The sequence below is a fragment of the Camellia sinensis genome, chromosome 12, assembly GCF_055761805.1.
Source record: "Camellia sinensis isolate YWXY chromosome 12, ASM5576180v1, whole genome shotgun sequence".
NCBI lineage: Eukaryota > Viridiplantae > Streptophyta > Magnoliopsida > Ericales > Theaceae > Camellia > Camellia sinensis.
This window is the reverse complement of record NC_138972.1, coordinates 78,031,163-78,056,500: the sequence shown is the minus strand read 5'-3', so window position 1 is coordinate 78,056,500 and position 25,338 is coordinate 78,031,163. Positions and strand designations below refer to the sequence as shown.

General features: G+C 36.0%; 2 protein-coding genes and 1 long non-coding RNA gene across 3 annotated transcripts in view; 1 reads left to right on the top strand and 2 right to left on the bottom strand.

The window, feature by feature from the left end:
• LOC114302325 (ubiquitin C-terminal hydrolase 12) overlaps positions 1-12,698 on the top strand; it is a 31,324-nt gene extending 18,626 nt beyond the window's left edge. The window contains exons 16-32 of the mRNA XM_082897475.1: positions 3,637-3,759; positions 6,267-6,344; positions 6,463-6,551; positions 6,644-6,752; positions 6,870-6,938; positions 7,030-7,140; positions 8,011-8,066; positions 8,199-8,376; positions 8,523-8,624; positions 8,726-8,797; positions 9,317-9,382; positions 9,746-9,811; positions 10,626-10,712; positions 11,166-11,282; positions 11,419-11,493; positions 11,820-11,906; positions 12,106-12,698. Coding sequence (XP_082753601.1) covers positions 3,637-3,759; positions 6,267-6,344; positions 6,463-6,551; positions 6,644-6,752; positions 6,870-6,938; positions 7,030-7,140; positions 8,011-8,066; positions 8,199-8,376; positions 8,523-8,624; positions 8,726-8,797; positions 9,317-9,382; positions 9,746-9,811; positions 10,626-10,712; positions 11,166-11,282; positions 11,419-11,493; positions 11,820-11,906; positions 12,106-12,147 — 1,527 coding nt within the window. The 3' untranslated portion in view covers positions 12,148-12,698. The remainder of the gene's footprint in view (positions 1-3,636; positions 3,760-6,266; positions 6,345-6,462; positions 6,552-6,643; positions 6,753-6,869; positions 6,939-7,029; positions 7,141-8,010; positions 8,067-8,198; positions 8,377-8,522; positions 8,625-8,725; positions 8,798-9,316; positions 9,383-9,745; positions 9,812-10,625; positions 10,713-11,165; positions 11,283-11,418; positions 11,494-11,819; positions 11,907-12,105) is intronic.
• Positions 10,531-11,282, bottom strand: LOC145804054 (uncharacterized). Its single transcript, XR_014345606.1, has 2 exons — positions 11,164-11,282; positions 10,531-10,695 (listed from the first exon to the last, which is right to left on the bottom strand). It is a non-coding gene; the product is annotated as an uncharacterized LOC145804054 (long non-coding RNA).
• Positions 12,699-20,122: 7,424 nt separating the features above from the next.
• On the bottom strand, positions 20,123-22,806 carry LOC145803686 (uncharacterized). Its single transcript, XM_082897001.1, has 6 exons — positions 22,762-22,806; positions 22,198-22,299; positions 21,653-22,063; positions 21,111-21,526; positions 20,404-20,476; positions 20,123-20,296 (listed from the first exon to the last, which is right to left on the bottom strand). The coding sequence occupies exons 1-6, from the start codon at positions 22,804-22,806 to the stop codon at positions 20,123-20,125; spliced, it is 1,221 nt and encodes a 406-aa protein (XP_082753127.1).
• Between the last annotated feature and the right edge of the window lie 2,532 nt (positions 22,807-25,338).

Here is a 25,338-nt window from a genome sequence, read left to right as displayed (position 1 = left end):
ATGACCAGGAGTGATCCTATCCGCTTTCTCCTCACTAGACCAGCGCTTTCCGGCAGGCCAGCTCGCTGGCTCCTATCATTAGCAGAATACGACATCACTTGCAAAGCTCCCAAGGCCATCAAGAGTCAAGCCCTTGCCGACCTCTTAGCTCACTTCCCTAGTGGAGAACATGAACTGCCTTCGGACGAATTGCCAGGTGATGAGTTCCAAGCAGCTGAAGTAAACACCGAAGGAGAATGGAGTTTGAGTTTCGATGGATCGTCCACCTCTAAAGGGGGAGGAGCTGGAATAGTCCTTGTTTCCCCAAATCAAACCGAAGTCAATTTGTCATACAAACTGGATTTTAAATGCTCTAATAACGAGGCTGAATACGAAGCCCTGATATTAGGGCTTATGGCAGCACTCCACCTGGGAGTAAGTCTCCTATGCATCAAAGGCGACTCTAATTTGGTGGTCAAGCAGACCAATGGAGACTATGCTATCAAAGAGCCCCCTTTAGCCTCATACAGAACCATTGTCCAAAGGTTGACAGACAAATTTGACACGGTAAGGATAGAACACGCCCCTCGCTCCAACAATCGACACCCAGACGCCCTTGCTACCTTGGCTTCTAAAGTAGAATTCGCCGAAGAATCAACTAAGATAGAAGTTCTGAAGCGCTCCATGCCGTGCTCGGTAACAACTATTTTTCCTGAAAAAGAACCCGCCGACTGGAGAGCCCCAATCATCGATGAGCTTCGCACCCCCTCAGGAAAACTACCTTTGTGCGAAATCAAACACTTCACGATTTACCAGGGAGTCCTTTATTACAGAGGGCCTGGGGGTCTGCTAGCACGATGCATCGACTTTACCGAAGCCAAGTCTAAGCTAGAAGGGGTTCACAATCGTTCTTGCGGAACAGGAGACGTGAGCCTCTACAGGAGGCTACAACGACAGGGATATTATTGGCCTACTATGGCCAAAGAAGCAAACGACCTTCAGGGAAAGTGCACCAAATGCCAGGAATTCCCTCCAAAAGCTGAATGTAATTTCGCAGAAATCACCTCCGACTGGCGACAGGTGTATATAGACTACCTCAAGGAAGCATCATTGCCGCCAGATCGTTCTGCAGCAGCAATAATCAAGAAGCGAGCTTCGAAATTCTTTTTGCACGAAGGGCAACTTTTCAGGCGTGGCTTTGACGGGAAACCTTTACGCTGCTTATCGGGAGCAGAAATCCATGAAGTTTTAGAACTTGCTCATGGGTCGGAGCACCAAGGCGAAGCCAAGCTATTCCAACATCTTTTGCATATAGGTTATTATTGGCCCACCATGGAAGCGGACGCCAAAATATATGCCAAACGCTGCAAACCTTGTCAAGTCCATGGTAACCTTATTCACGCACCAGCCACTGATCTGCATAGTTTGAGCTCGCCATGGCCTTTCCACACATGGGCTATGGATCTTATTGGCCCCATCTCTCCACCGTCAAAGGGACACATATGGATCGTAGCGGCCACAGAGACTTACACTAAGTGGGTAGAAGCCATCCCCCTGAAGAAGGCAACAGGAGCCGCTGTCTCCAATTTCATTCGAGAATTCATTATATGTCGTTTTGGCATTCCTAGAGTAATCCTGTCGGATAATGGGACCCCTTTTGTCAACCGCCAAGTGGGAAAACTCTTAGCCTCCTACGATATCACACACCATAAATCAACGCCCTACTATCCCCAGGGGAATGGACAAGCTGAAGCAACCAACAACACACTCCTTAGAATCCTTTCAAGGACTCTCAAGGATTATCAAAGGGACTGGGCACATGTGCTTCCAATGGCGCTCTGGGCATACAGAACATCCAAAAGGAGACCAACTCAAATGACCCCATTTTCGTTGGTATATGGCACGGAAGCCGTCCTTCCAGTGGAAATTGCCATACCATCAGCTCGTATGGCCCTCCGAAGCGGAACTAGCCCGTACTCCAGGCCGTCAGAGCTGGAAGTCCTTGATGAAAGAAGGGACAAGGCCCAGACTAATCTTAGAGTTTACCAGGGCCGTATAGCTAAAGCTTATGATACTCTAGTACGTCCAAGACAGTTCCAAGAAGGTGATTTAGTGTTACGGGCTGCACCCCACGTCATGAGGGGAACATCAACTCACAAGTTCACACCCAAATGGCAGGGTCCTTTATCTACTTGGATGCCTGGGTTGGGAGCAGGACCCAGGCACTACTGCTCGGGATCATCAGAGGATACTGGACTGGCGGCTGAGGTCATGGGATCGTCGAGATAGTTGTCTTCTTGCTAAGACAACTCTATCTTGACCAGGCTTGGAGAAGAGGTAACAATGACCTTACGTTCATGTCATCCGATGCATATACGAAACGTTACTTTCTGCCTTTCTGCCTGCCACGAAACGTTGCTCTCCGCCTGCCGGCAAGCCACAGACGACAGAAGGGCTTATATCACTTCTGGCAGAGTTGAGGAGAACGAGCCACCTGTCCAACAGTTTGCTTGGGCTCCAATACTCCTGCGGCCTATATAACGTATCGTATATGCAGCGAGACACAACAACAACAATACAACCAAGTCTTATGCTAAAACACTCTCTCATACTTTACATTAGTGTTCAAAGGTCTATCACTGCCAACCTCTCCCTCTCCAAGCTTGCCTTGACCTCCTCCTCTCCACCTCCGGTGATCCCAAGCCATTGAAGTGCCCGCCATCTTCCCGGACTACCTCTAACCACACCTCTCACCCACAATACTAAACCCTTATTGGCAGAAAATTTCACATGTCCCAATCTTTGTGTTCTGGTCTTGATAATTACTGCCATTTACCCACTATAAAGACGCTATTTGTGGATGCTATGGTAAAAGACACTAATCAAATGCTTGAATTTATTACAAGAAAGTGGTAGCTGAATCTGATTTTTGATGTTAGTTTTGTTAGGACTTAGGACAAACATTTTTTTTTTGTTTAGTCTTCTATTGAGAAATTTGGTGCTCATTTGATTGTTAACACGTAAGGATTGGTCTCTGTCAAATTAGCCATTTAATGAAGAGTAGCTAAGAAACACATACACAGATATGGATGTGGACATGGGATACGGCGATTTCAAAAAAATGGGGATATAGACACGGCGGGGATAAGGCAATAAAATATGTTTCAATATGTTTTTGTTTGCTATCTAGATTAATATTACATCCACAAACAATCAATATTGACAAAAACTAACTTTAATTCTCTATTTTTTTCTTATAAAAAAAAATACTTTTAAATTAACATTTACAATTGATATATTTTTTTATGAATGATCTATTAAGTATTTAAATCTAAGAAAAAAATAATAAACATTCAACATTCATCAAAAACACTAGATAAAATGGGAGAAAAGACAATTTGGCATGTCCCTAGTGCGTTCCTAAAGTGTCCTCTGAAAATAAATAAGGGGACACGCCATGTGGTGTGTCACATACGTGTCTCCGCCGTGTCTAGGTGTCCCCGAAGTGTCCGTGTGTCCGACACGGATATGGCACTTGTTTTCAAGTGTCAGTGCCTTACAGAAGAGCAGCTTTTGCCCTTTTAAAAAAAAATAAAAATTTTGTGGTGCTTTTTAGATTTGCTTTTTCTTTTAAATGATATATGTTCTGATTTTCAGGAGGAGGTTGCCAAGGAACTTGGTATTCCTGTGCAGTTTCAGCGTTTTTGGATTTGGGCAAAGAGGCAAAACCACACATATCGTCCCAATCGGCCATTGACACCACAGGAGGAGGCACAATCTGTAAATACCTTCCACTCTTGTTTCTTTTTGCACAGAAATTTCTACCTGATTTGTTATCCATGGCATAGTTTTGGAAATGTTGTGCAGTATTTCTATGGTTAAATTGAAAATTTATCCTTTTGAGGTTTATGTTGTCCTTCGGTTTACCATAATAATGTGGTGCTTTGTTAGAGAAAGAGATGTTGGTGCAAGTATTGAAATGGAATTGAGATATGTTTGCCGAATGTTTACTTTGCTACAACTAGTCCTTGGGAAGGCTACTGAACTCTCCCTGAATTTATGTTCATTGGCTAAACTCTTAAGCTGTCTATAGTTCACAACTTTTGTGAAAGTTGTTTGGGGTTCAGTCCTTTGTAGAAGCATTTAAAGGACGTAAGATACAATTTCAGCAGTGTGTTTTCCAGCATGCCTCGCTATTAAATAATTTTTTTTGGTGAAGTTTCTCAATTGTAATATCTATGCATAGACCTTTTTATTGTAGACTTCTAGTAGTTGATATCTCCCATAAAGCTTTGTGAAGTGAGGCTGTGTGTGTAGTGGCTTTTGGTGATGTGTTACGGCTTTTGGTGACAGAGGTGATGCATTGAGTTACTTCAGTGGACATCAAAATATTAGCAAAACTCATACCTGAAAGAGTTAGGAGCTTTGATTTTGTTATTATACATATTTCCCACACCTCATGTGTAGTGATTTTCCTTTGCTTCTGGGTGCAACGGTGAAAGATGATACCTTCATCATTTTTCCATACATAGCCTGCGTGTGGGATTACAATTTGTTTTCGTGTTAGGTTGCATCTATGAGATTCCTGCTCTAGTTTTAGACTTGATGCTAGTAACTATAACCTGTGGCATTTCTTAAGGCATTTGCAACCCGTACCATTATAGGTAAGAAATAATTTTGAGTCGGGAGAGAGATTTAAGGATTTGTTGGTAGCCAAAGAGGTCTTAAGAACCACTTTTAGACCATTGAAGTTTTGAAACAGAATGCTGAAACTTGCTCATCATTTTTGCTCCCTATTACATTGTAAAATAAATATGTGGGAGGAGGCGGGAACCTGATCTGTTTTAGCCCACATATAAAATCTCATGTGCACATTCTCTGTGCTGGTGTTTTAATTGTTGTGCAATCAATCAGGCTGACACCTTGTATTTTTCTATTCAAGGTTTCAGTGATTGAGGCTTACACCTTCAAAAGCTTTAATCCTTGCATCACATATCTATAGTTGTGAAGGACACATAGATTGTTTTTCCCATGAGATATCAGTTCATTTGTAATTGATTACTATGGTAAAGAATTAGTTTTGGTAACGGGAATATTCTAACCAGCTGGATAGTTTTGATTCATAACAAATGAGTGAAGTGCATATTAAGGGTTCTGTGGTTGGTAGAACCACTGCCTTTAGAAGATGTCTCTATGAAGCATTAACGGATACATATGAATATTAACAGAATTTCATTTTGTTGGCTCTTGATCTTCTGCAAAGAAGGAAGTGCAGATTCTTTACGCAAAATTTTCCTTGTGTGCATTTCTGGGACGCTTGAAACATGACCTTCATAACTGTCAATGTTTTCTGGTCAAAATTGTGATCCTTTGTCAAGTCTATAGAAATCTGACATAAATTTAGGGTTTAGGGTTTTATGGTCACTTTACGAGCTCTCTTTAACAGTCCATACTTACGTGGAGATTAAAAAGCTTACGTTTTGAGACCATTGCCGCCTTCTGTGTCTTGGTAGAAAAGTAATCATTTATCTTTATTTATCAAAAAAACAAAGAAAAGAAAACTACTCATTTAGCTTTTTTCTTTTTTATGCTCTCGCATGTGCCACCTGGTGAAGGTGGCTTCCGCCAACAAATCTTCAAATCAATATTGCTAAGGTTTGATGTTGGGAGGCAAGTGATGGGAATCCAGAGGGAGAGAAACCTCCCTGTGAATCAAAATAAGAGAGTTTTCTATTCTGAAATATTCTGTCAACTACGTAGGACATTTTTGTATGCTTGTGTTATGATGATTGTGTTAGGGAATTAGGGAGCTTACAAGTTCACAGCAATACCGCCCCAATTCATCAGGGAGAAACTCCAAAGTCCACAAATACCATATCAAGGCCCAATATACATTATTTGAAACTCATACCCACTTAAAAGCTTAAGCCTATAAGTGGAGAGCTCATCTAATGTATATTAAGACTCATCTATTTTACCTTTTATGTGTGATATGATATTGTGTGAAATTTGGTTCAATTGCAGTAATCAGAGCAGGACAGAGCAAGAGAACTTCAGATTTGGAAAATTAAATCGGGGCAGCGGGTGTCTTGTTTTGCTTGATGGCACTGCGTTGTCCCATAACTGATCTGACACTATCCTATTGCTTCATTGTTTATGCAATGAGTTCTGCTAATGCTGTTTGCTCAAATCTTGACGTGCTAAATGAAGTCCAATGTGTTGCATATTGAATTTTCAATAATGCTTTACAGAACTTAATATTAACCAATTGCCATTTGTAAATGTAGGTGGGGCAGTTGAGGGAGGTTTCTAATAAAACACACAATGCGGAACTGAAGTTGTTCTTGGAAATAGAGCTTGGTCTGGTAATCTTCTGTTACCAATTTTGGTATTTTGTTTTATGATCTGTCAGCAAGCATTGGGTGGTCTTCTGTACTCCAATTTATTGTCCATTTTTACTGATTACTCTGTACACTGCTTCAGGATCGAAGTCCTATTCCTCCACCTGACAAAACTAAGGAAGATATTCTTCTCTTCTTCAAGCTTTATGACCCTGAGAAAGAAGAGCTTCGGTAATTAGTAATTTTTTTTCCTTTTCAATTATGATTATTTGTTGCCTCTTACAGTAAGCTGTTTGACATTTGAATTGATTTTATGTTCCCAGGTATGTTGGTAGACTTTTTGTGAAGAGTTCTGGTAAGCCAATTGACATTTTAACAAAAATAAATGAAATGGCTGGATTTGCCCCTGATGAAGAGATTGACATTTATGAGGTTTGTTTCTCATTAAATGTTTGAACTGTGATTTTGTTTCTATTCAGCCAGCTTTGTGAATATTATGTTGAGCTGTTTTTACTTCATCATTTTATTGCCTTTTTATTGTGTCTTCAGGAAATAAAATTTGAGCCTTGTGTCATGTGCGAACGCCTTGACAAAAGGGTATCATTTAGATCTAGCCAGGTATTTTGGTGCTTTATACACCACCCTTGCGTTTGTTTTTAAAGAATGCCAGTGAATATTTAAATTTTAGTGTCAATTTCTTTGTTTACAGATTGAAGATGGGGACATCATTTGCTTTCAGAAATCCCCTCCACATGAAAATGAAGAACAATGTCGATATCCCTTTGTTTCTGCATTTTTGGAATATGTGCATAACCGTCAGGTCTTATTTGCTTGAACTTTTTCACTTTTTTGTTTATATTACAATTGCAATGATGTGCCACTGCCAGAATATCGTGCTCATTTTGATGGAGAAGAGACTTCTTTGAAACTACACGTGGAGGGAACAAAAATTTATCCTGAAATGGATAGTAAATTGTGGTGCATAAGAAGAATAGGGATCGTTTTGCTGTTGATGCGTAGAATATATGATTCCAGTAATGTCGATGTGTTAAATATATCTTTCCAGCGAAGAAAATCTGTCATGCAGAATTAGATAGTTTTAATTTAGTTGGAAATATGTAAATACATCTAGAAATGTTGTTGCTTGCATGTCTTAATGATGATGCAAGTTATCTAACATTGCACTTCTATTCACTTCCACCTCATTCAATCCAATTTGATAAATATCAGTAAATCATTTAAACACAAAATGCATTGAAATTCACAACCTTTTTATTTACTGGGAAGGAAACTACTGTTTTGGAGCCATGCTTAAGGTTGAAACTGTTTTCTGAAGAGCTTTTGGTAGAGGGATGTATTGATTTTTGGGTAAATTAGTTTTCCGGTTAAAAGTGAGCTTTATCTCTGCCCGCAGGTTACAATTAGCTGATGAGTGGACCGAAGTAACCCGATTTTTCTTGGATGGATGAAGATCTTTGGAAAAAAAAAACTGCATTTAGTACTTATTAATTGTTTTGCCTTTTTCTTCGGACTGCCCTTGTTATTCTTGTCAAATCAAGTGAAATTTGTTCCTTTGGGGGAAAGGGCAGCTCGATGGCCTTTTAGTTTATTTATTTGATTTTTTTGGAGGGGGTTAAAGATTTTTAATGTCAGTCTTAACTCATTATACTTGTGATTTAATCCTTTGCAGGTAGTTCATTTTCGATCCCTACAGAGACCTAAGGAGGATGATTTCTGTCTAGAATTGTGAGTACTTTTCCCCGCTTCATGCCATTATTCTGACAGAAGGGGGCATAGATTGCATTTACTTATTGGTCATAGGTTTGTTTTTTTGTATTACCCTGCCTATTGCTTACCATGTCCTTAATAAATTTTAAGGTCAAAGTTACATACATATGATGACGTAGTGGAGAGAGTGGCCCATCGACTTGGTGTGGATGATCCATCAAAGATAAGACTTACTCCTCACAACTGCTACTCTCAGCAACCAAAGCCCCACCCAATTAAATATCGAGCTGCGGAGCGCTTGCTTGACATGCTAGTCCACTACAATCAGGTACTATCACATCAATTGAGCTGAGTCTAAATCCTGGTGTATTCTTTTACTTTCTGTGAACTAGTTATTATGTATCAAACAGAAATTGGGGGAAAACTATTATGATGTCAAGGACTGAACAATTGTGTTGGTTTCCTTTCTGACAGACTTCCGATATTTTGTATTATGAAGTGCTGGATATCCCTCTGCCAGAATTGCAATGTCTAAAAACACTGAAAGTTGCTTTTCATCATGCAACAAAGGACGAGGTTCATCTTTGATTTGATACTACAGATGTCATCACACCAAAACCTCAGTCATCTTCTAAGTTTTGTACTGTCTGTCCTAATCTAGTTTAAACTTTATTCAGGTGGTGATTCACAATATTAGATTGCCCAGACAGAGCACTGTGGGGGATGTGCTTGATGAACTCAAGACAAAGGTAAGTTTTTGCTCTAGTTAATTACTCATGTTGTGCATTATTTTCTATAAAAATCATAATGAAGTTTCCTGACAATATAATGCCTAAAATTCCAAAAAATCTAACCCCTTTCCCACTACTCTGTTTTCAGCATTGAGAATCATGTTCGGATAAATTTTCTGTTATTCTGGTCTTCACCTCACTAAATAAATGTTATGCAAGTATGCATTATGACAACCAAGGGGAGGTTTTTATTGATTGATTCCTCTTTGTCCCAACTCCATCTCTTTTTTTTTCTCTCTTATCAATTTGATAGAAAGCTTGGTCCGCCACTTCTCTGTTCAAACATGCATAGAAAGCACATGCATTGCCATAGTTATTGTTTGAAGCCTGAGGGAGTGTATATCACAATTTCTTTAAGAAATTATTCAAATCAAATATACTTGGGCAATATCTTTATGCTCAATCTTAGCTCTTGCAAGAGCACATCTTTTATTGTCTAGTTTAAAATTTATTCATGCTTGCTACATTCTGGAACAGGCTGAGTTGTCTCATCCAGATGCGGAACTTAGACTGCTTGAAGTCTTCTATCACAAAATATACAAGGTAATGATCCAGTTGGCACTTATTGACATTGGCATCATTGATTGTCCATTTTTTGCACACCACACAAAATAATAAAAAAATGGACTTGAAAATCAGAGTGTAGTGCAAAAAAGTAAATAATAAAAAATAGAGGAACAAATGGGAGGACTGGAAGCTTTCGCTTCCTGGTGGAAATGATTACGTTTGTGTGACTTGAAAAATGCTTTTTGAATTTAACCTTACGGGTTTATGTGGTTTTGTCATCTAAAGTTTGTCAATTTTAAAATGTAATGCATTTTAAATTTACACAAATTCTGTTTCATCTAGTACATACATTGTGCCTTATATAATGAGATCTGCAATTCTGCTGTCTTATTCTTGCAGATCTTTCCACTGAATGAAAAAATTGAGAATATAAATGATCAATATTGGACACTGAGGGCAGAAGAGGTAAGTTTCCGTTCTACCTTCTATTTTTCTATTCTTTTCCTTTTGAAAGGTTGTTGAATGTTGAATTTTAGACTTATTTATATGACCTCTCAGAACAGAGAAAATGCTGAGAGATATAGTCCTCTAGAGTCTAGACATAGCAATATTTTCATAAAGTTTAGAGTCTACAGGAATGTGTGTTATTTGAGTAAATTTTGTATTGATCTAATCTAAGCAACTTGATTTTGAGAATGATAAGCAAAGTGATGCATACTGAGGATGCTTTTTTTGTTTTTTTAAAATAAGTGGACTGCTACCACCCAGTTTTTCTTCACTGTTTTATATCACCAGGTATATGACACACTTTATTACTTGTCTTCATTATTTCTTTAATGATTGTTTCTAAACAAGGAACCAATCATGAGGATCCTCGAAAAAGAGGTGCCATAGCATCTCTTTTTACAATTAAGTATTGGCAATAATATCGGAATTATACATGCAACACAAGTTTATGTGCATTTGGTTAGAGTATAGGATGTGGAATTGTAGGACAATGTTATCGTCGTCACTATGGCACCACATTGATTGATTGTCACTAGGAGTGCTGCCCCAAAAAACATACTAAAAGCTCAGGCTATTGAGCATAGGAATGTTGATTTGAAATTAGGGGCAGCCACTTTCTGCAGGTAATGTCCCTCCTGGCATCATATATTGACAGGACCAACAATGGGTACTGGCTTTTTAATTTTTTTTTTTTAAAAGCTTTGGTTTTATTTATTCAATAAATGTTACTGGTGCTTGTGATTAAAAAGATAACCTTGTCTTTACTTCTCAGATTCCTGAAGAGCAAAAGAATCTTGGTCCTCTTGATCGCTTGATTCATGTTTACCATTTCACAAACGAGACTGGGCAAAACCCAATGGTATGGAAACGTTTAGGCTGCATTTGGATTGATGTATTTGAAATAAAAGGATTTGGACTCTAATCCATTAATCAGAATAGCTCAAATTTGGATATGATAGTTTAGATATGGGTTTCAAGATTGAATTTGAGAGCTTTACCATGATAGGTTATGATGGATTTGAAATAATAATATGAAAATAGTTATTTGAAATCCTTTGTGTGGATCATTGTCGTGTAAAGATTATAATAAAATAATTATTCTCTTACTCTATCTTCTTCTTAGCTTCTCAATATATCTATTAGCAGTCTCATATTTCTATAAAGTTATCTAATCCAAATGTAAACTTAATGTTTATGGTTGCCACATTGTGAAGTCATGATTGCTATTCTTACCAAAATAACTACTAATATTGAGGTAATAAACTCAAGATATATAATTGTGTCCTTAGGCATCTATCTTTTTCCATGACAGCAAGTCCAAAATTTTGGGGAACCTTTTTTTTTGGTAGTACATGAAGGTGAAACTTTAGCTGAAGTTAAAGTGCGGGTTCAAAAGAAATTGCAGGTTCCGGATGAGGAATTCTGTAAGGTATACCATAATGTCATCTTGAAATTTTATCCTTCTTACTGTTGTATCCACCGTCATGAAATTGGGATTTTTCTCTTCTTTTTTCTGTTTTGTCCCTTTATATTTATCATTCACTTACCTTTTTGGTGGGTCTCAGTGGAAGTTTGCGTTTCTTTCAATGGGCCGTCCTGAATACTTGCAAGACACAGATGTTGTGACCAACCGTTTTCAGGTGGGCATATCAAACTTGACTTTTATGTTATAATGTTTATAGATTTTGTTGATAAATATGGAGCAGTGCAAACCATAACTCTAATCTTGCATGCAAATGAAATATATACGTACAATATATACCCGGTCTACTGACCCCACCCCCTAGGTTGGGGCGAAAACTCCATGACTAGTGTTCCTTGCTGACCATGTCTTGTGACACAGAATTGCTTACCCCCTCTTTCCATAGAGGAGGGATAAAGAAAAAGTTTTTAAGCTCCTGTTTTTTTTTTTGCTTTCGTTTTTTCTTCAAATTTGAATTCCATGTTTGAATTTATTTTCTTCCAGAGAAGGGATGTTTACGGTGCTTGGGAGCAGTACCTTGGGTTGGAGCACTCTGATACAGCTCCAAAAAGGGCCTATCAAGTGAATCAGGTATGTTTCTTCCTATAGAACTTTGCTTTATATTGGTGGTGGCAGAATAATTTTCTTTTGGCACATAACCCGGGCCTTGGTTGCATTCTTCATGAAGATGCAGAGTTCATTTTCTTCAGCCAAGAGTTATCGATACCTCAAACCCAGGCCGGCAATCTTTTAATTTTTTTGTTTCCTTGTCTGCTGAAAATATTTGCAGAACCGTCTCACTTTTGAGAAGGCAGTCAAAATATACAACTAGAAAAGAGCTGGGAACCCCTCTGACTCCAAAAGGGCAAAGATGAAAGGCATATATTTATTAGATGGCAGCCAAAAAAATGAAAAAAGGGAAAAACATCGATGTGGCTTTGGTTTTGTAGGTATGATTCTTTCTTTGATGTGGGTTGGGGAAGGGAGGTGTACCTCCCATATGTATCGCCCTTTTAATATTGATACAAGGCTGGAGCTTCTTCTCCCTTCTTTTCCCCTTAACCTATAAAGGCTTTTCCTCGCTTTCGGAGGTTGGTTTTTACATATCTGATTCCTGTGCATATATAAGATTTTGGTTAGCCGATGTAAACTGGGTATAGTTCACATTCTTTTTTTTTTTTTTTTTTTTTTTTTTTTTTGTCGTTTTCTTTTCCTTCACACCCCCCAATTCTCTTCTAATCTGATGTTCATAGGGAATGAGGTGGTATAATGGTTGGGCTTTAACGGTTGTGTAGAAGAAATTATGCTGCTATATGTAATCACTACACATTTTATAGTGCCTTTTTAGCTGTTTAATCTATATATGTGGTGAATTGTGTCAAATTTCGCTTTATATCTAAATGCCTCTACTAGTCAGATTTTGTGAACTATATGATTCGTTATTTGCTTTTAATCAAATTTTGGTTAATTTTTATGTTGAGCTGTGCGCATGCACTGTAATGGCAATCCATTCTTATCCACCATTTTTATTGCTCCTATGTATTAAATTGTGTGTGTGTGTGTTTTGTGCAATCATCAAAGGGGTGGAAATCATGGATGTCAATTGCCTAGCTTCAGACCACCGGGGGTGGTAGTAATGTGTACAACACACCTGCTTTCCACATGAAAGAGTAGGGTTCGACATTTGTGCCAATTTGGGTGATGGTGGGTTTGAGTTAAATTTGACCGTCAACTGATTATTCTGGGATCCAGGTCTACAGATGTTATGATGTCCCAACAAAGTGTTTTTTTTTTTCCCTAGTTCAATTTGTTTTTGTTTGTTTAGCCGCAGTTATCCTATTTTTTAATTTTTATTTTTAAATTATCTAGTTTTATGTTACACCTAAATAAAATTGATATTAATTAAATAATTTAAAAAGCTTGTAGTGGTTTTTTGGTGAAATTTAATTTATTTATTTGTTTTAAGAAATGGAAGCATGCTGTAAAATAATGAGATTATGAACTCCCTCATCACTTTGTTCGTTTGAAAATGTTTTTTTGGAGAAAATGTTTTCATCGGTTGGTTGTCCTCGAAACTAATGTACTAGTGGTTATATTGGCATTGGTAGCAGCAGAAATGGTTGTATTGGTGGTAGCGGCGAAAATGGTGGTAGTAGTGGTGATGGTTGTGTTGGTGAAGGTGATGGTGGTTTGACAAAATTTTGGTTTGGAAAATAGTTTCTTTTTTTCAGAAGTAGAGTACATTTTCATTCAAATAGACTTATTTTTTTGTTGATCATAAAAAAATGTTTTCCGTAATAGACGGCTGGCCCACTCTTTGCTAGAGGAGGTTTCACTCTCTAGCCATCCCCTACCCTCCCTTCATAGGTCACAATCAAAGATTGATATTGACTTCTCTTTTCTTTTCTTTTTTTGCTTTTTTTTCCGGCATTTGTCTCCAAAAGATTGTTATTTTACATTTTGAATGATAACAATGCTAAATTTTGTATCAAATTGATGAAATGTCAAAATTTGACCAAGGATCTCCTCACTGTGTCTCATGGTGAAGCTCTCAAATAATATTTATATTTAAATTGTAAAAAAAAAAAAAAAAAAAATGTTATTTGCACCATTGGATAACAGTATCAAATTATGATATTTTGATATTGTAACATTTCAAACTGTTATTTTGGCAATGTCATTTTCACACCAATGGTTGGAGATGTTCTAATGCAATGTAAACATGATAAATACAAAAATGTTATAGATCTTAAAATTTTTATCAAATGTCTCACATAGGTGTGAGATTTACATGGGATTTACATGGTGTGAGTCTTATGTCTAATTTTTTTTTATCAAATGTCACGAGTGTGAGATTTACATAAGACTCACATAGTATGTATTTCATATCTATGTAAAATATTTAGTAAAAATTTTAAAAACTAACATTAGTATGATAAATAAGTAGTCGAGTGATGTAGTCTTCCCATCAAAGAAGAAAATAATTTAGTATGTAGATTTTTAAGTGGTCCGAACATGGTCTTTTCATAAGAGCACACAATCCTAAATAAAACCACTTGTTCCCTCACCATATCCAAGGAACCAATAATGATAGGTGTAACAAAAATTAAGGCTAGTTGGTCACACATGAACTCAAAGAAAAGTGACATGGGAAAGTTGGCACCGGAACGCACAAGACGATAAAGGCATATTTGATGTACAAGATTAGAGTATGAAATTGAAATTATTAATTTGTAAGTTTAATAATTTTGTATTTGTTTTGAAATTTTATTTTAAGATTATTAATTTAATAGATAATCAATTCAAAAAATTTGTAGGATTATTAGTAATGGGGTAGGGATGGAATTATATATCTTGAGTTGAGAAATAAAATAAAAGGATTTTTTTACTCTTAACTAAAAATTAAAACACCTATTATTTTTATATAATTTTATATTTTAGAAGGCTAAAACTAATTTTTTTAAATTTAAAAATATTTTTTGATATTTATTTTATCAAATCAGTTTATATTTAAAAAAAATTAAAAAACAAACCAAACATGACTTTGTATTTTGTATTTTTATTTTGCTTTTATTTATTTATATATAATTTTTTTTCAAAACCATGCTTATGAAGAAATTTTGATAAAGTAAAGATTGTGAAGAAATATTGATGGGGTAAGATTGGAAAAGAAGATAAATATAGTTATAATCTTACATTCATATGTTTTGTTATCCAATGTAAATCAAACAATAAATAAGAGAATAATTTATCCTACTAATCTAATTGGACAGTGAATATGACACTAATTTGATGGAATTATTAATATTTTTACTGTTAATCTTGTAAATCAAATATCGCCAAAGAGAACTTTCCAAAGAACATAGGTTGACCCGTGCCTTTCTATGGATTGATGGCAATTAGTGGCAAAATGTAGAAGGCAACAAATTCATTCCAATTGATGGCAATTTGTGGCAAAATCTAGAAGTTATTGATAATAAATTGGGGGATTTGTTGATAGATCCTTTTGTATTGAATTTGTCATTTAAAAGGACAAGAATTATATAGATCTTTTCAAAACAGTGCTGCTATTAGCACCTACCAAAATTCTTTGGACCCCAACCCTAAACCTTAAATTTTAATAATATTTTTTTGGACACCCCACTTATTATCAAAACTACCAATATTCATAATATTTTTACAATCAAATGCACACCCATTTAATTTTTCATACCTCTCCTTCCTTGACCGCCGGTCTACTGTGTTTATCTTCTCCACATCGATTGAATCCACTGTGCTGCTGAAGGGCTTCAACACTTTTCTCTGGACATTACTTCTTTTTTTTTTCCTTTTTCCTTACAAGTGCTTCAACACTTTCGAATCAAGTGGTGCTGCAATTTTTCGAAAATTTCAACACTTTCGGAAATTCAACACAAAGGTACGATTTACTGCTGTAGAATTTTTCATCTACCATCAAAGGTATAATTTATTTATCTTTTCTCTTCAATTAATCATAACCAACAAAAAAAAAAACCCTTTACCAACCAAAACCACAACCACACAAAATCCTAATTGTGGGAGAATATTATAATGTAATGGATGGCTTGATTCCACATAAAATTCAATTTTTTTTTGGGGAATAGAGGTCTGAATATTATAATCTAATGGATGGCTTGAATATTATAATGTAATAGTAGTGAGGTTAGGTTAGTTTTTGTTATACATTGTTTGTTGTAAATAACAAATCAGAAATTGTAAACAAAGAAAAGGGCAGTTGACTCTGTGATATTGTACCCTATTTGAGCCAAAAAAATTATGTTCTTTTTAATTCACATTTTTAGCTTCACAAATCAGAAATTGGGCAAACAAACCTGTTTTCTATTCTGCTAAGCAGGACATATCTTTGGGCAGATAAGAAACCTTCAGGTCTACCCCACTACTTATCATACATCCTTTTGAACTTTCATCTATCACCATATCACTCCTAGTAGTGCTGGTAATTGAAACAAAAACTAACAGATAGATTTCTATTTCGAAAGGATAGACTGCCCTTGACCAATATATGGTTACATAAATGCAGACAAGATGCAATTGACAGCAATAAACAAACCGACCTTAGTTTCACATGATGTAACATGGAGAACGGATTTAAATAAAGTAATTCACTTACAGGAAAACCATATGCTTCAATATATATCAAACATCTTTAGAAATTTTACAGTGCTTAAAAACATGCACCTTTTGTGTCTTAAATATGACTTACCATACTCATAATGCTGCAAGCCTCTGTCGGTTTTGGCAAATGATTTGATTAATGTTTTTGATTCTTTTATAAGGGTTTATCAGTTAGCAGCAAGACTTCCATTCTATTATATACTTCAGTGGTTCCCTGAGGAGATGTAGTCTATAACATGTAAAGAATTACATTTATGAACAATTGTATTTCTTCTATGTATAGCTTGTTCCCAAATGAGGCTTAAATCATAACTACAATTCATATCAAAATGCAAAGCTTTAAGTATTCAAATTCAGGTCATAACATGCATCTTCCTGTTACAGTATGCTAAAAAAATTTAAAAAAACTCAATAAAATACTGTGGTTTGTTTATTGTATTAAAAGAAGGTAAATAAGAATTGGTCATGACACACCTATTTGAGATAGGCTTCAATGACACAGCTAATTGTACTTGGTGGACAACTATGGTGGAAACTGCTCAAGATCGCCCAACAGCGTCTAGGAGACGTAATGTTGTACTTTATCAAAAAGTGGCTAAGAGACCTCGATGCACTCGTAAGACTAAGGATCAAGGTAGTGGAGTTAATGAACATGACATGAATGACATAGGTGTTGCTTTAGCAAAAATGGTTGAGGTTGAAAATGATGAGGGCAATCAATTGAATGTGAGTGACATGGGTGATGATTTGGGTGATGAACCAATAGATATGGGTGATGAACCAATACACATAGGTGATGATCTGGGTGATGAACCAACAGACATGGGTGATTATAAAGACCAACCAGCAGATACAACTGAAAAAGTTAATGAAGATCTTACTGGACCTTTTCCTGGAGAGCCATATGATCCTTCAATTTTGAAGAGTTTTCATTGTCACGTAGCAGCCAAAATTTGGCATAATGATGTAAGTCATTGCCTTACATTAATTTAATGTTTTAAATTTTGTTTCAACTTTACTAATTTTTTTTTTTTTTTTATTCTATGTTGCAGGAACGTGGAATACTTAAATGCTTAAACCATGGTTTTAAAGTTGGAGAATGGTCATTCAACTTGGAAGATAATGAACAGTCCAAATTTCATGGTTTAATTATGGATTTGGGGTTGATTTCTTTAGCGAGTTGCTCCTATAAATTTGTAAACAAAGTTGTAGTTTCGGCCATTGTGGAAAGATGGCAGCCAGAGACAAACACATTTCATTTACCATTTGGTGAGATGTCATCCACCTTAGATGATGTTAGTATAATTGTAGGGATTCCAGTGATTGGTAAATCAGTCTCTTGTAAGAAGTTATCAAATGTTGACGCTGTAAATCTGCTAGTTGAGGCTTTGGGAGTAATAGATGAGGCAAATGTAGCGTTGAAGGTACCATGAGGCCAGTCTATCAAGGTAGAATGGTTGAGACAACGGTTTGGGTCAGTGTCTGATGCGGACAATGATAATACCATTGAGTGTGCAGTTAGGGCATATTTGTTATATTTGTTAGGTTGTACCTTATTTGCAGACAAGACAGGCACATGTGTTCCGGTAGTGTATTTGTCTTTTCTTATGGATTTGCGATCAGTTGCTTCTTATGCTTAGGGTGCAGCCGCATTGGCTTTTTTATACCGGCAATTAGGTACTGCCACAAGGTATGCCGTAAAACAGATGGCGGGATACATGACATTGCTGGAAGCTTCAATTTACGAGCATTTTGTTGGTGCTAGACCCCACTCTAATTTGGACTATAAAGAAGATCAGCCTCGTGTCTTTCGTTGGATTTCTCACACCCAATCTGGTTCGTCAATGTCTATTTTACAAAGGTTGCGAGAGGACCTCGACAGATTAGAGGCCCATGGCGTAAGTGTCAATCTTATGTCAATGTATGTACAGATTACTTGCTATTATTCAATCTAATTCATAACTTACATATAAAATTTTTACTATTGTCGGTTATTTGGGATCCATACCATGATAAGCGTATTGAGCATCCTTTTTCTAATGTTGCTTACTATAGTGGATGCTTAAAATGTATGCACATTGTTAAACCATATCATCTAGATAGGGTACTGAGACAGTTTGGCAGGGTGCAAATTATTCCCTCACCTCCGCTTGCTCCAGTTCGAGCCTCTAGAGAATTCACTGCAAAACAGTACATCATTGCCTATAAATACTTGGATACGCTTTGGGAGAGTTAAATCACTTGTTGTCTGAGATAGCTCCTAGTGTTCTAGTCTTGCATCCATGGAATTGTGTGCCAGGTTACTTGGACTGGTTTACTTCCATTTCACACGTGTAAGTTCAAAACCCGACACATTGTTGTAAGTATAACCCACACACTGAGACATCGGCTGAATATCGTCAACTTCAATTCGTATGTCAATTTTTACCATTTTCATTTTCATATATATTTTGTTTAAGGCAATTGTTAAGTTTTATTTTATTGTTTGCAGCGCATTGACAGTGCCTTAAGCATTTCACGTTCAATGCTCGAAATCGGATACAATGAAGCAGTTCCCACCCGAGATATGTTACGCAATGCTATGAAGAAGATAACACAAGTCTTGGAGGGCCAACAGTCCGCTGAAGAACATACACTATCAGAGAACTTGGTGTACACTCGTCGCAGGAAGCATGGGTCTTAGACTTTAGTATTTGTTAGGTTCAAATGTTTTAAATATGTATTTTGAAATCTTAGTCTCAAACATATGTTAGACTTTTTGATGGTGTTAGACACAAGTATAACAAAGGTCAGATAACACTTTAGTATATATTAGTTTGTCTGAGAAAAATTTTTGGCATACATTTTGATGGTGGTTTGTATATGACACAAGTATGAGCTAGGCTTGTATATGACTTTACCATACCTTTTTGGGCACTCAATGAATTATTTTGATGGTTTGAATTGGTTTGATGGTTTGGAATTAGTTTGATGGTTTGTTTGTTTGAAATATTGGTTTGTTTATTGCTTTATGGTCATCACTGAGTAAACAAATCTGGACTAATGAATAAACATGAATTTTATGTTCATCACTGACTAACCGAACAAATCCTCCTCGTTCAGCACTGTAAAACCGAAACAAACTGACTCAATCAGCACTGTAATGCTGAAAATGTAATATTCGTTTATCACTGTAATGCCGAACATATATGGTTTTTTTAGTATTGTAGTGCCGAACATAAATGCTTGCTAGCCCTTTCACAGTTGCTAGCCTACTCATTTCAGCACTGTTGAACCGAATAAAAATAATTTGTTCACCACTGTGTAGCCAAAAAAATATATTTTGTTCAGAACTGTTTTGTCGAACAATAATGACCTTGTCAACACTGTATGTCCAAACAAAATTTGTTCATCACTGTGTAACTTGAATCCATTCTAATTCACTTTTTTCATCAACTTCAATTTAGTATAACACAGAAAATAACATTCATTTCAATTCACTGTTTATCATTCCAATTCATTAGAACCAAGAAAATAACATGAATTAAATCCATTCAAAATACATAACTTAAATCCATTCCAATTCACTCTTTTGCATTCTAAGTTATTTTAACAAAGAAAATTACATAATTGAAATCCATTCTAATGCTATTTCCTAGCTCACTCATATGACATTAGTCCTCATCCAGGTCTACTGTTTCGATTGTGTCTACGTCTAGATTGATGAGTGATTTGAAATGTTGCACTCTGGAACTGTATGCAACCTCCCAGGCTATTGCACAAGGGTCATGGTACCTCCGCCAGTTAGTTGCTATGGGTGGAATAGGATGACCAGGCTCCAAAATGAGCTACAAAAAAAAAATAAAAAATATTAGAATGTACAAAAATGTTGTTGTTATTAAGAAATTTGTTGTTATAATATACAATAATGTACAAAAATATTAGAAACCAATACTTGAACAAAATGTTTCTTGTTGACAAAGCCAATACATATCTCCTTGCAAGAGGCAACATACGTCGGTATTAACCTAAGAGAGAGGAATGTCAAACATTGTTGCATAGACAAGTGGACCAAAATGACTTGGTAGAGAGACGATTTAAGATGACCCATGTCAGGCATCGTTATCCACCGGTCCAACCCAGGGTTTGGTTCAAAATATGCCAAGATGTTGGTAAGGTCATCGATTCTCTCTTGTGATCCAAATAATTTCCTGTAGTGGTCACTATGCGCATGCAACTCTTTAAGTAATTTTTTTCTCACTTGTAACCATCATTCTTCTTTAAAACCCATCAAACCAACAATAGCTCGGAACCCACAATTGCCATCTGTTGCAACACCCTTAACGTATTTAATATATCGTCTCAATTCAGAAGGGAATGCCTCTAAAAAGCAATTTGGATTCAATGATCAAAGCCAGTGAACCTATCACAGGCCAATGCCAACTATCTTGCTTTTCTCAAATGATGATTTTATTTCACTATGTTGCAACTTAAGTAAATTATGTATCCTTGTCCAATTCGACTCAAAACTTCCTTGACTTGATCCAAGATATCTTTTAAGTTTTGCATGTGAACTCTCAACCCTATATATGAAAATAAACTGTTATAAAAATAATGTTATAAAAAACCAAACAACTAATAAATTTAAATGTTCGTATTTACCTATTTGTTTTAGAACTTCCAAAGTGCATAAATGTATCAGTCCAAGCAGCCACAAATTTCGACTTGTATATATCCAACCAAGATAAGGTAACATAATGAAGTGCATCTTGATAAGTACTGAACTCACTATATAACAAAGACAGTTGTTGCGTGTATACTTCTTCAGACGATGACATAACCAACATATTCCAACTCATTATAAACATTTCCCATTTATCCTTTGTCTCAAACATCTTTTTGCAATTAGCAAGAACATTTTTTCCAATATGCCATCTATACAACAAATTTGTAGTTGCAGAAAACACCGTACATATGGCATTCATAAAGGCCAATTCCCTATATGTGACAATAACAAAAGGAAGAGTATTTTCATCCATGACACTACGCAAAAGACCAAGTGCCCATGTATAGTTATCCTGCTTCTCATATTAGAGGTATGCAAATACAACTGAAAAGGTCATGTCTGTCGATGTCACACCTACAATCTCTAGAAGGGACAACCGATATTAATTGGTCTTATAAGTACAATCCATCAACAATACTTTTGGAAATGCACGTAACAAATTCAAACTAGTGGGATGTGCAAATAACAAATTAGTAACTGTCTCAGTATCTGCACAGCTCCTATGCCATTCAATGTACTTGTTCATCGCTAACTGATCTAATAGTTGTTGCATTTGAAATCTCTCAGCTTTCTTAGCAACTTTATACCTATGACGTGCATTGTAAATTATTTTCATTATAGAAGCATTTGCATCATCACGTTGTTTCAATGTAACCAATATCTCACTCGGTCGTACCATACTCTTCGACATATCTACCAACAAAGAGGTTTCCTCATGTGACAACCTTTCAGCATAAGAATGACCCTCAAGATATTCTACAGTAGGATGATTATGCACACCACAAACAACTATCAAGATCCAGTCATCATTTGTGGCTAATTTTTTGCCCTTCAATAAAAAAGGACTTTCACATTTTTTTATACCAATCAGTCTTGCTTTTTTTGTCTTACGCCTGCTCTTTTTTCGAGTGTCCCTATAAGATCCACTCCTCTCGCAAGCTAAGCTAAGTCTTGGCTTCCTACCTCGAATACCACCCCATCTGATTTCTGCACGACAATAACGAATCCATTTCTTATTCCAATTTGACGTGCCCATCGAATTAACTCATCTCGACTCTTGAATATCTGAAATAAATAAATTAAACTAACCAATTATTTCACATAAAAAAAGGTACATTATTTGTAAAACAATTAAAGACTTACCTCATGAGTAACAAATTCATTACTATAATCCATTACAAGTTCTGAATCAACCTTACTGCCTCTAGTCGAAGCATCACTTTGAAAACACGTGTGAATGTAATTTCAAAATTGAAAACATGATGTTCATTTCAACAGTCCCGAAACTAATGGTTTTGTTCAGTTCAACAATGACGAAAATAAAGATGATATTCGGTTCAATAGTATTAACTATCTGTATTAATGTTCGGAACCTATGTATTAAATGAAAGGATTATGTTCAGTACTGTATTACCGAACATAATTCTAATAGTCAGCAAACCAGTATCGAATAGCTCAAACGAAACAAGAACGACTAAAAACGATCGAAAACGACCGAGAATGTTAATACAAGACAGATAAACTTACCAATGGAACGCCGGTCTCACTAGAATTGTTGTCCTCATCCTCCATTGCTCTACACAGTGAAATAAGTGATAAAGTATACGTTATACTTGAAGCAAAACTTTCAAGTTCAATAGCGTTGATGATGGTGATGAAGATGACACATTCAGAATTTAAGATGATTATGAAAAATAATATATTTAGGGTTTATGTTAGTTGGTTATGAAAAATAATAGGTTTAGGGTTTACAAACATGGAATACGTATAGTTGGAGTTGGAGGTGAGGGTGGGGGTGAGTGTCCAATATTATAGAGTATTAGTTTTTATTGATAGGTGGGTGTTCCATTTAATAATGTCTTTTAATGTAATTTTACTTTAGGGTATAATTGTAATAAAAAAAATTATAAAATGAGGGGTCCAAAGAATTTTGACAGGTGCTAATAGCAGCACTCTTTCAAAACCCCCTAGCATTTTAAAACTTATTTCTTTTACTATAATACCCTCATATGTGTGTGTGTGTGTGTGTGTGTGTGTATCAACTTATAATCACTCTCTCTCATCTCAATCTCTCTTCTCTCTGTCTCGCACTCATCACTATTCTTTTCATTGGTGTCGCTGCTGCTCTCCATCGGTATCACTACCGCTCACCATGGAACTCTTTTTCTACTGTCTTCACCACCACCATCATTTGTTGGATCTACAACTTCAAATCTGAGATCATTCACAATTGTCGTCATCGGAAAATGACGATTTGCTACGGTTCGCAAACCTTAAATTTGATATCCTTCACTCTCTTTCTCTCTTTCTTTGGTTTTGATGGTTCGTGCTCTCTCTCTCTCTACATGTGTATGTGTGTGTCACACACCATTTATGTTCTTCCTCTCTTCTTCTTTTTCTTTTTTTTTCTTCTTCTTCTCTTGATCCTCTATTTTTGAACTTTGTCTCTCTATCTCTCTTTCTTCTTCTCATGATGCTCTGTTCTTTCAATAGTAAAATTCTACTCTGATTCATGACTCAACACTCTCATGTAAAAGCTATCCTCGTAGCTTGTTTCAGAGTAAAATTTTACTTTGAATCATAATAAACTTTACTCTGATTCAGAGTTATTATGATTCAGAGTAAAATTTGACTCTATAATTAAAAAGAGAGAGAGAGAGAGAGAGAGAGAGAGAGAGAGAGAGAGAGAGTAAAATTTTACTTTTACTATGATTCAAAGTAAAATTTTACTGTCATTAAGCAGATTAATATATTGTCAACCAGAGTAAAATTTTACCATTACGAAAACAGAGTACATATTAAATGAACGAATCAGATTCAATTTTTAATTTTTGATCTATGAACAAACAAACAAAAAACTCTTAATTTTTCATTGCAATATCTCGATTTCTCATTTTTCTGTCAAATCTAAGTTTATTTATTTATTTAATTATATCTCTAATCTAAAGTTATTGATCTGAAATATGAGTTCATAAGTATCAAATTTGAGATGGTGGTGGTTTAACGGTAAAAATGGTGGTTGTCGGTCAACGTTGAGGATGAGCGACGCTGATAGATAATGAAGATGGTAGAGACAATGAACAGCCATCGAGTTAGTGAAGAGAGAGACAGAGTGCTGTAAAAGAAATAGAAAAAAAGAGGGTATAATGGTCAAATAAAATATTCAAATAACAAATTTTGTCTTTTATATAAAATTTTATAATTATAAGAAAATTTTAGAAGTACTAATTTTTTTTTTTTTTTTTGTCCTTTTAAGAGGAAAAGGAAACTAAATTTTCCTAGTAAATTTGGATTCTTACATCCGCCTAACTTGTTGGTTGTTAATGTCAGAGGATATTTTTGAGGATATTTTCGGTTTTTACATCTGCCTTGCTTGTTAGTTGTTGATGTGCAATATGTATGTTGATAGGTCGAAAATAATGCTCACCCACCTAGTAATATCAAATCAATTGTACATTTTTCAGAGGATATTTCCATGTCAGAGCAGTGTAATAACCACAAAGGGCAATTGTTGATATTTGTCTGAGAGAAAAAAGTCAATTCTAAACGCTCACTAATATTGAATGTTGATTGGGCTTATAACCCAATAACCTTTCGTCTTGTGAACTGTTTAGGAGCCCACCATGCCCCTTGAGACTCAATTACTTATGGAAATAACTCATCTCCATACTAATATTTTTTTTATATTTCTTCATATTTCATTTTGTGGACCATTCTTTATGCCTACTGTAAATCAGCAGTATAACACAGCGGAATAAAATTATGGTCATACCTTTCCTGCAGAGTCTGAATAGAAAAGATCTCGTGGGTAAATCATGTGCTTCCTGAATCTGATCAGTCAACCCAGCAGTGGGGTGATATTACAACAGTAAATATCACCCACACAAATCACAGTGCAAATGGCTTTGATCGTTGTTTTTGGGAGAGAGTCAGAATATGGGAAATTTCTGTGTTTTAGACTTGACAGGAGGGTCTCAATTTATACATGTATAGGGGAGAGAGGAAAAGCCTCCAGCCTTTGTGGCTGGTCATTAATGCACCATTAACCTCTGGAATAAAGGCAAGAGTTACAAACCCCATTAATGCAGGAGTTACAGTTATAAA

What these genes read in the sequence shown, in the direction of transcription:
- LOC145803686 (XM_082897001.1), bottom strand. Translation starts at nt 22,806, where the DNA reads ATGGAGGATGAGGACAACAATTCTAGTGAGACCGGCGTTCCATTG. An exon ending in CAGATGGGGTGGTATTCGAG is followed by an intron (nt 22,064 to 22,197) that starts GTAGGAAGCCAA and finishes TTTTTATTGAAG; the next exon opens with GGCAAAAAATTAGCCACAAA. An exon ending in GGAAGTTCTAAAACAAATAG is followed by an intron (nt 20,477 to 21,110) that starts GTAAATACGAAC and finishes CCTCTCTCTTAG; the next exon opens with GTTAATACCGACGTATGTTG.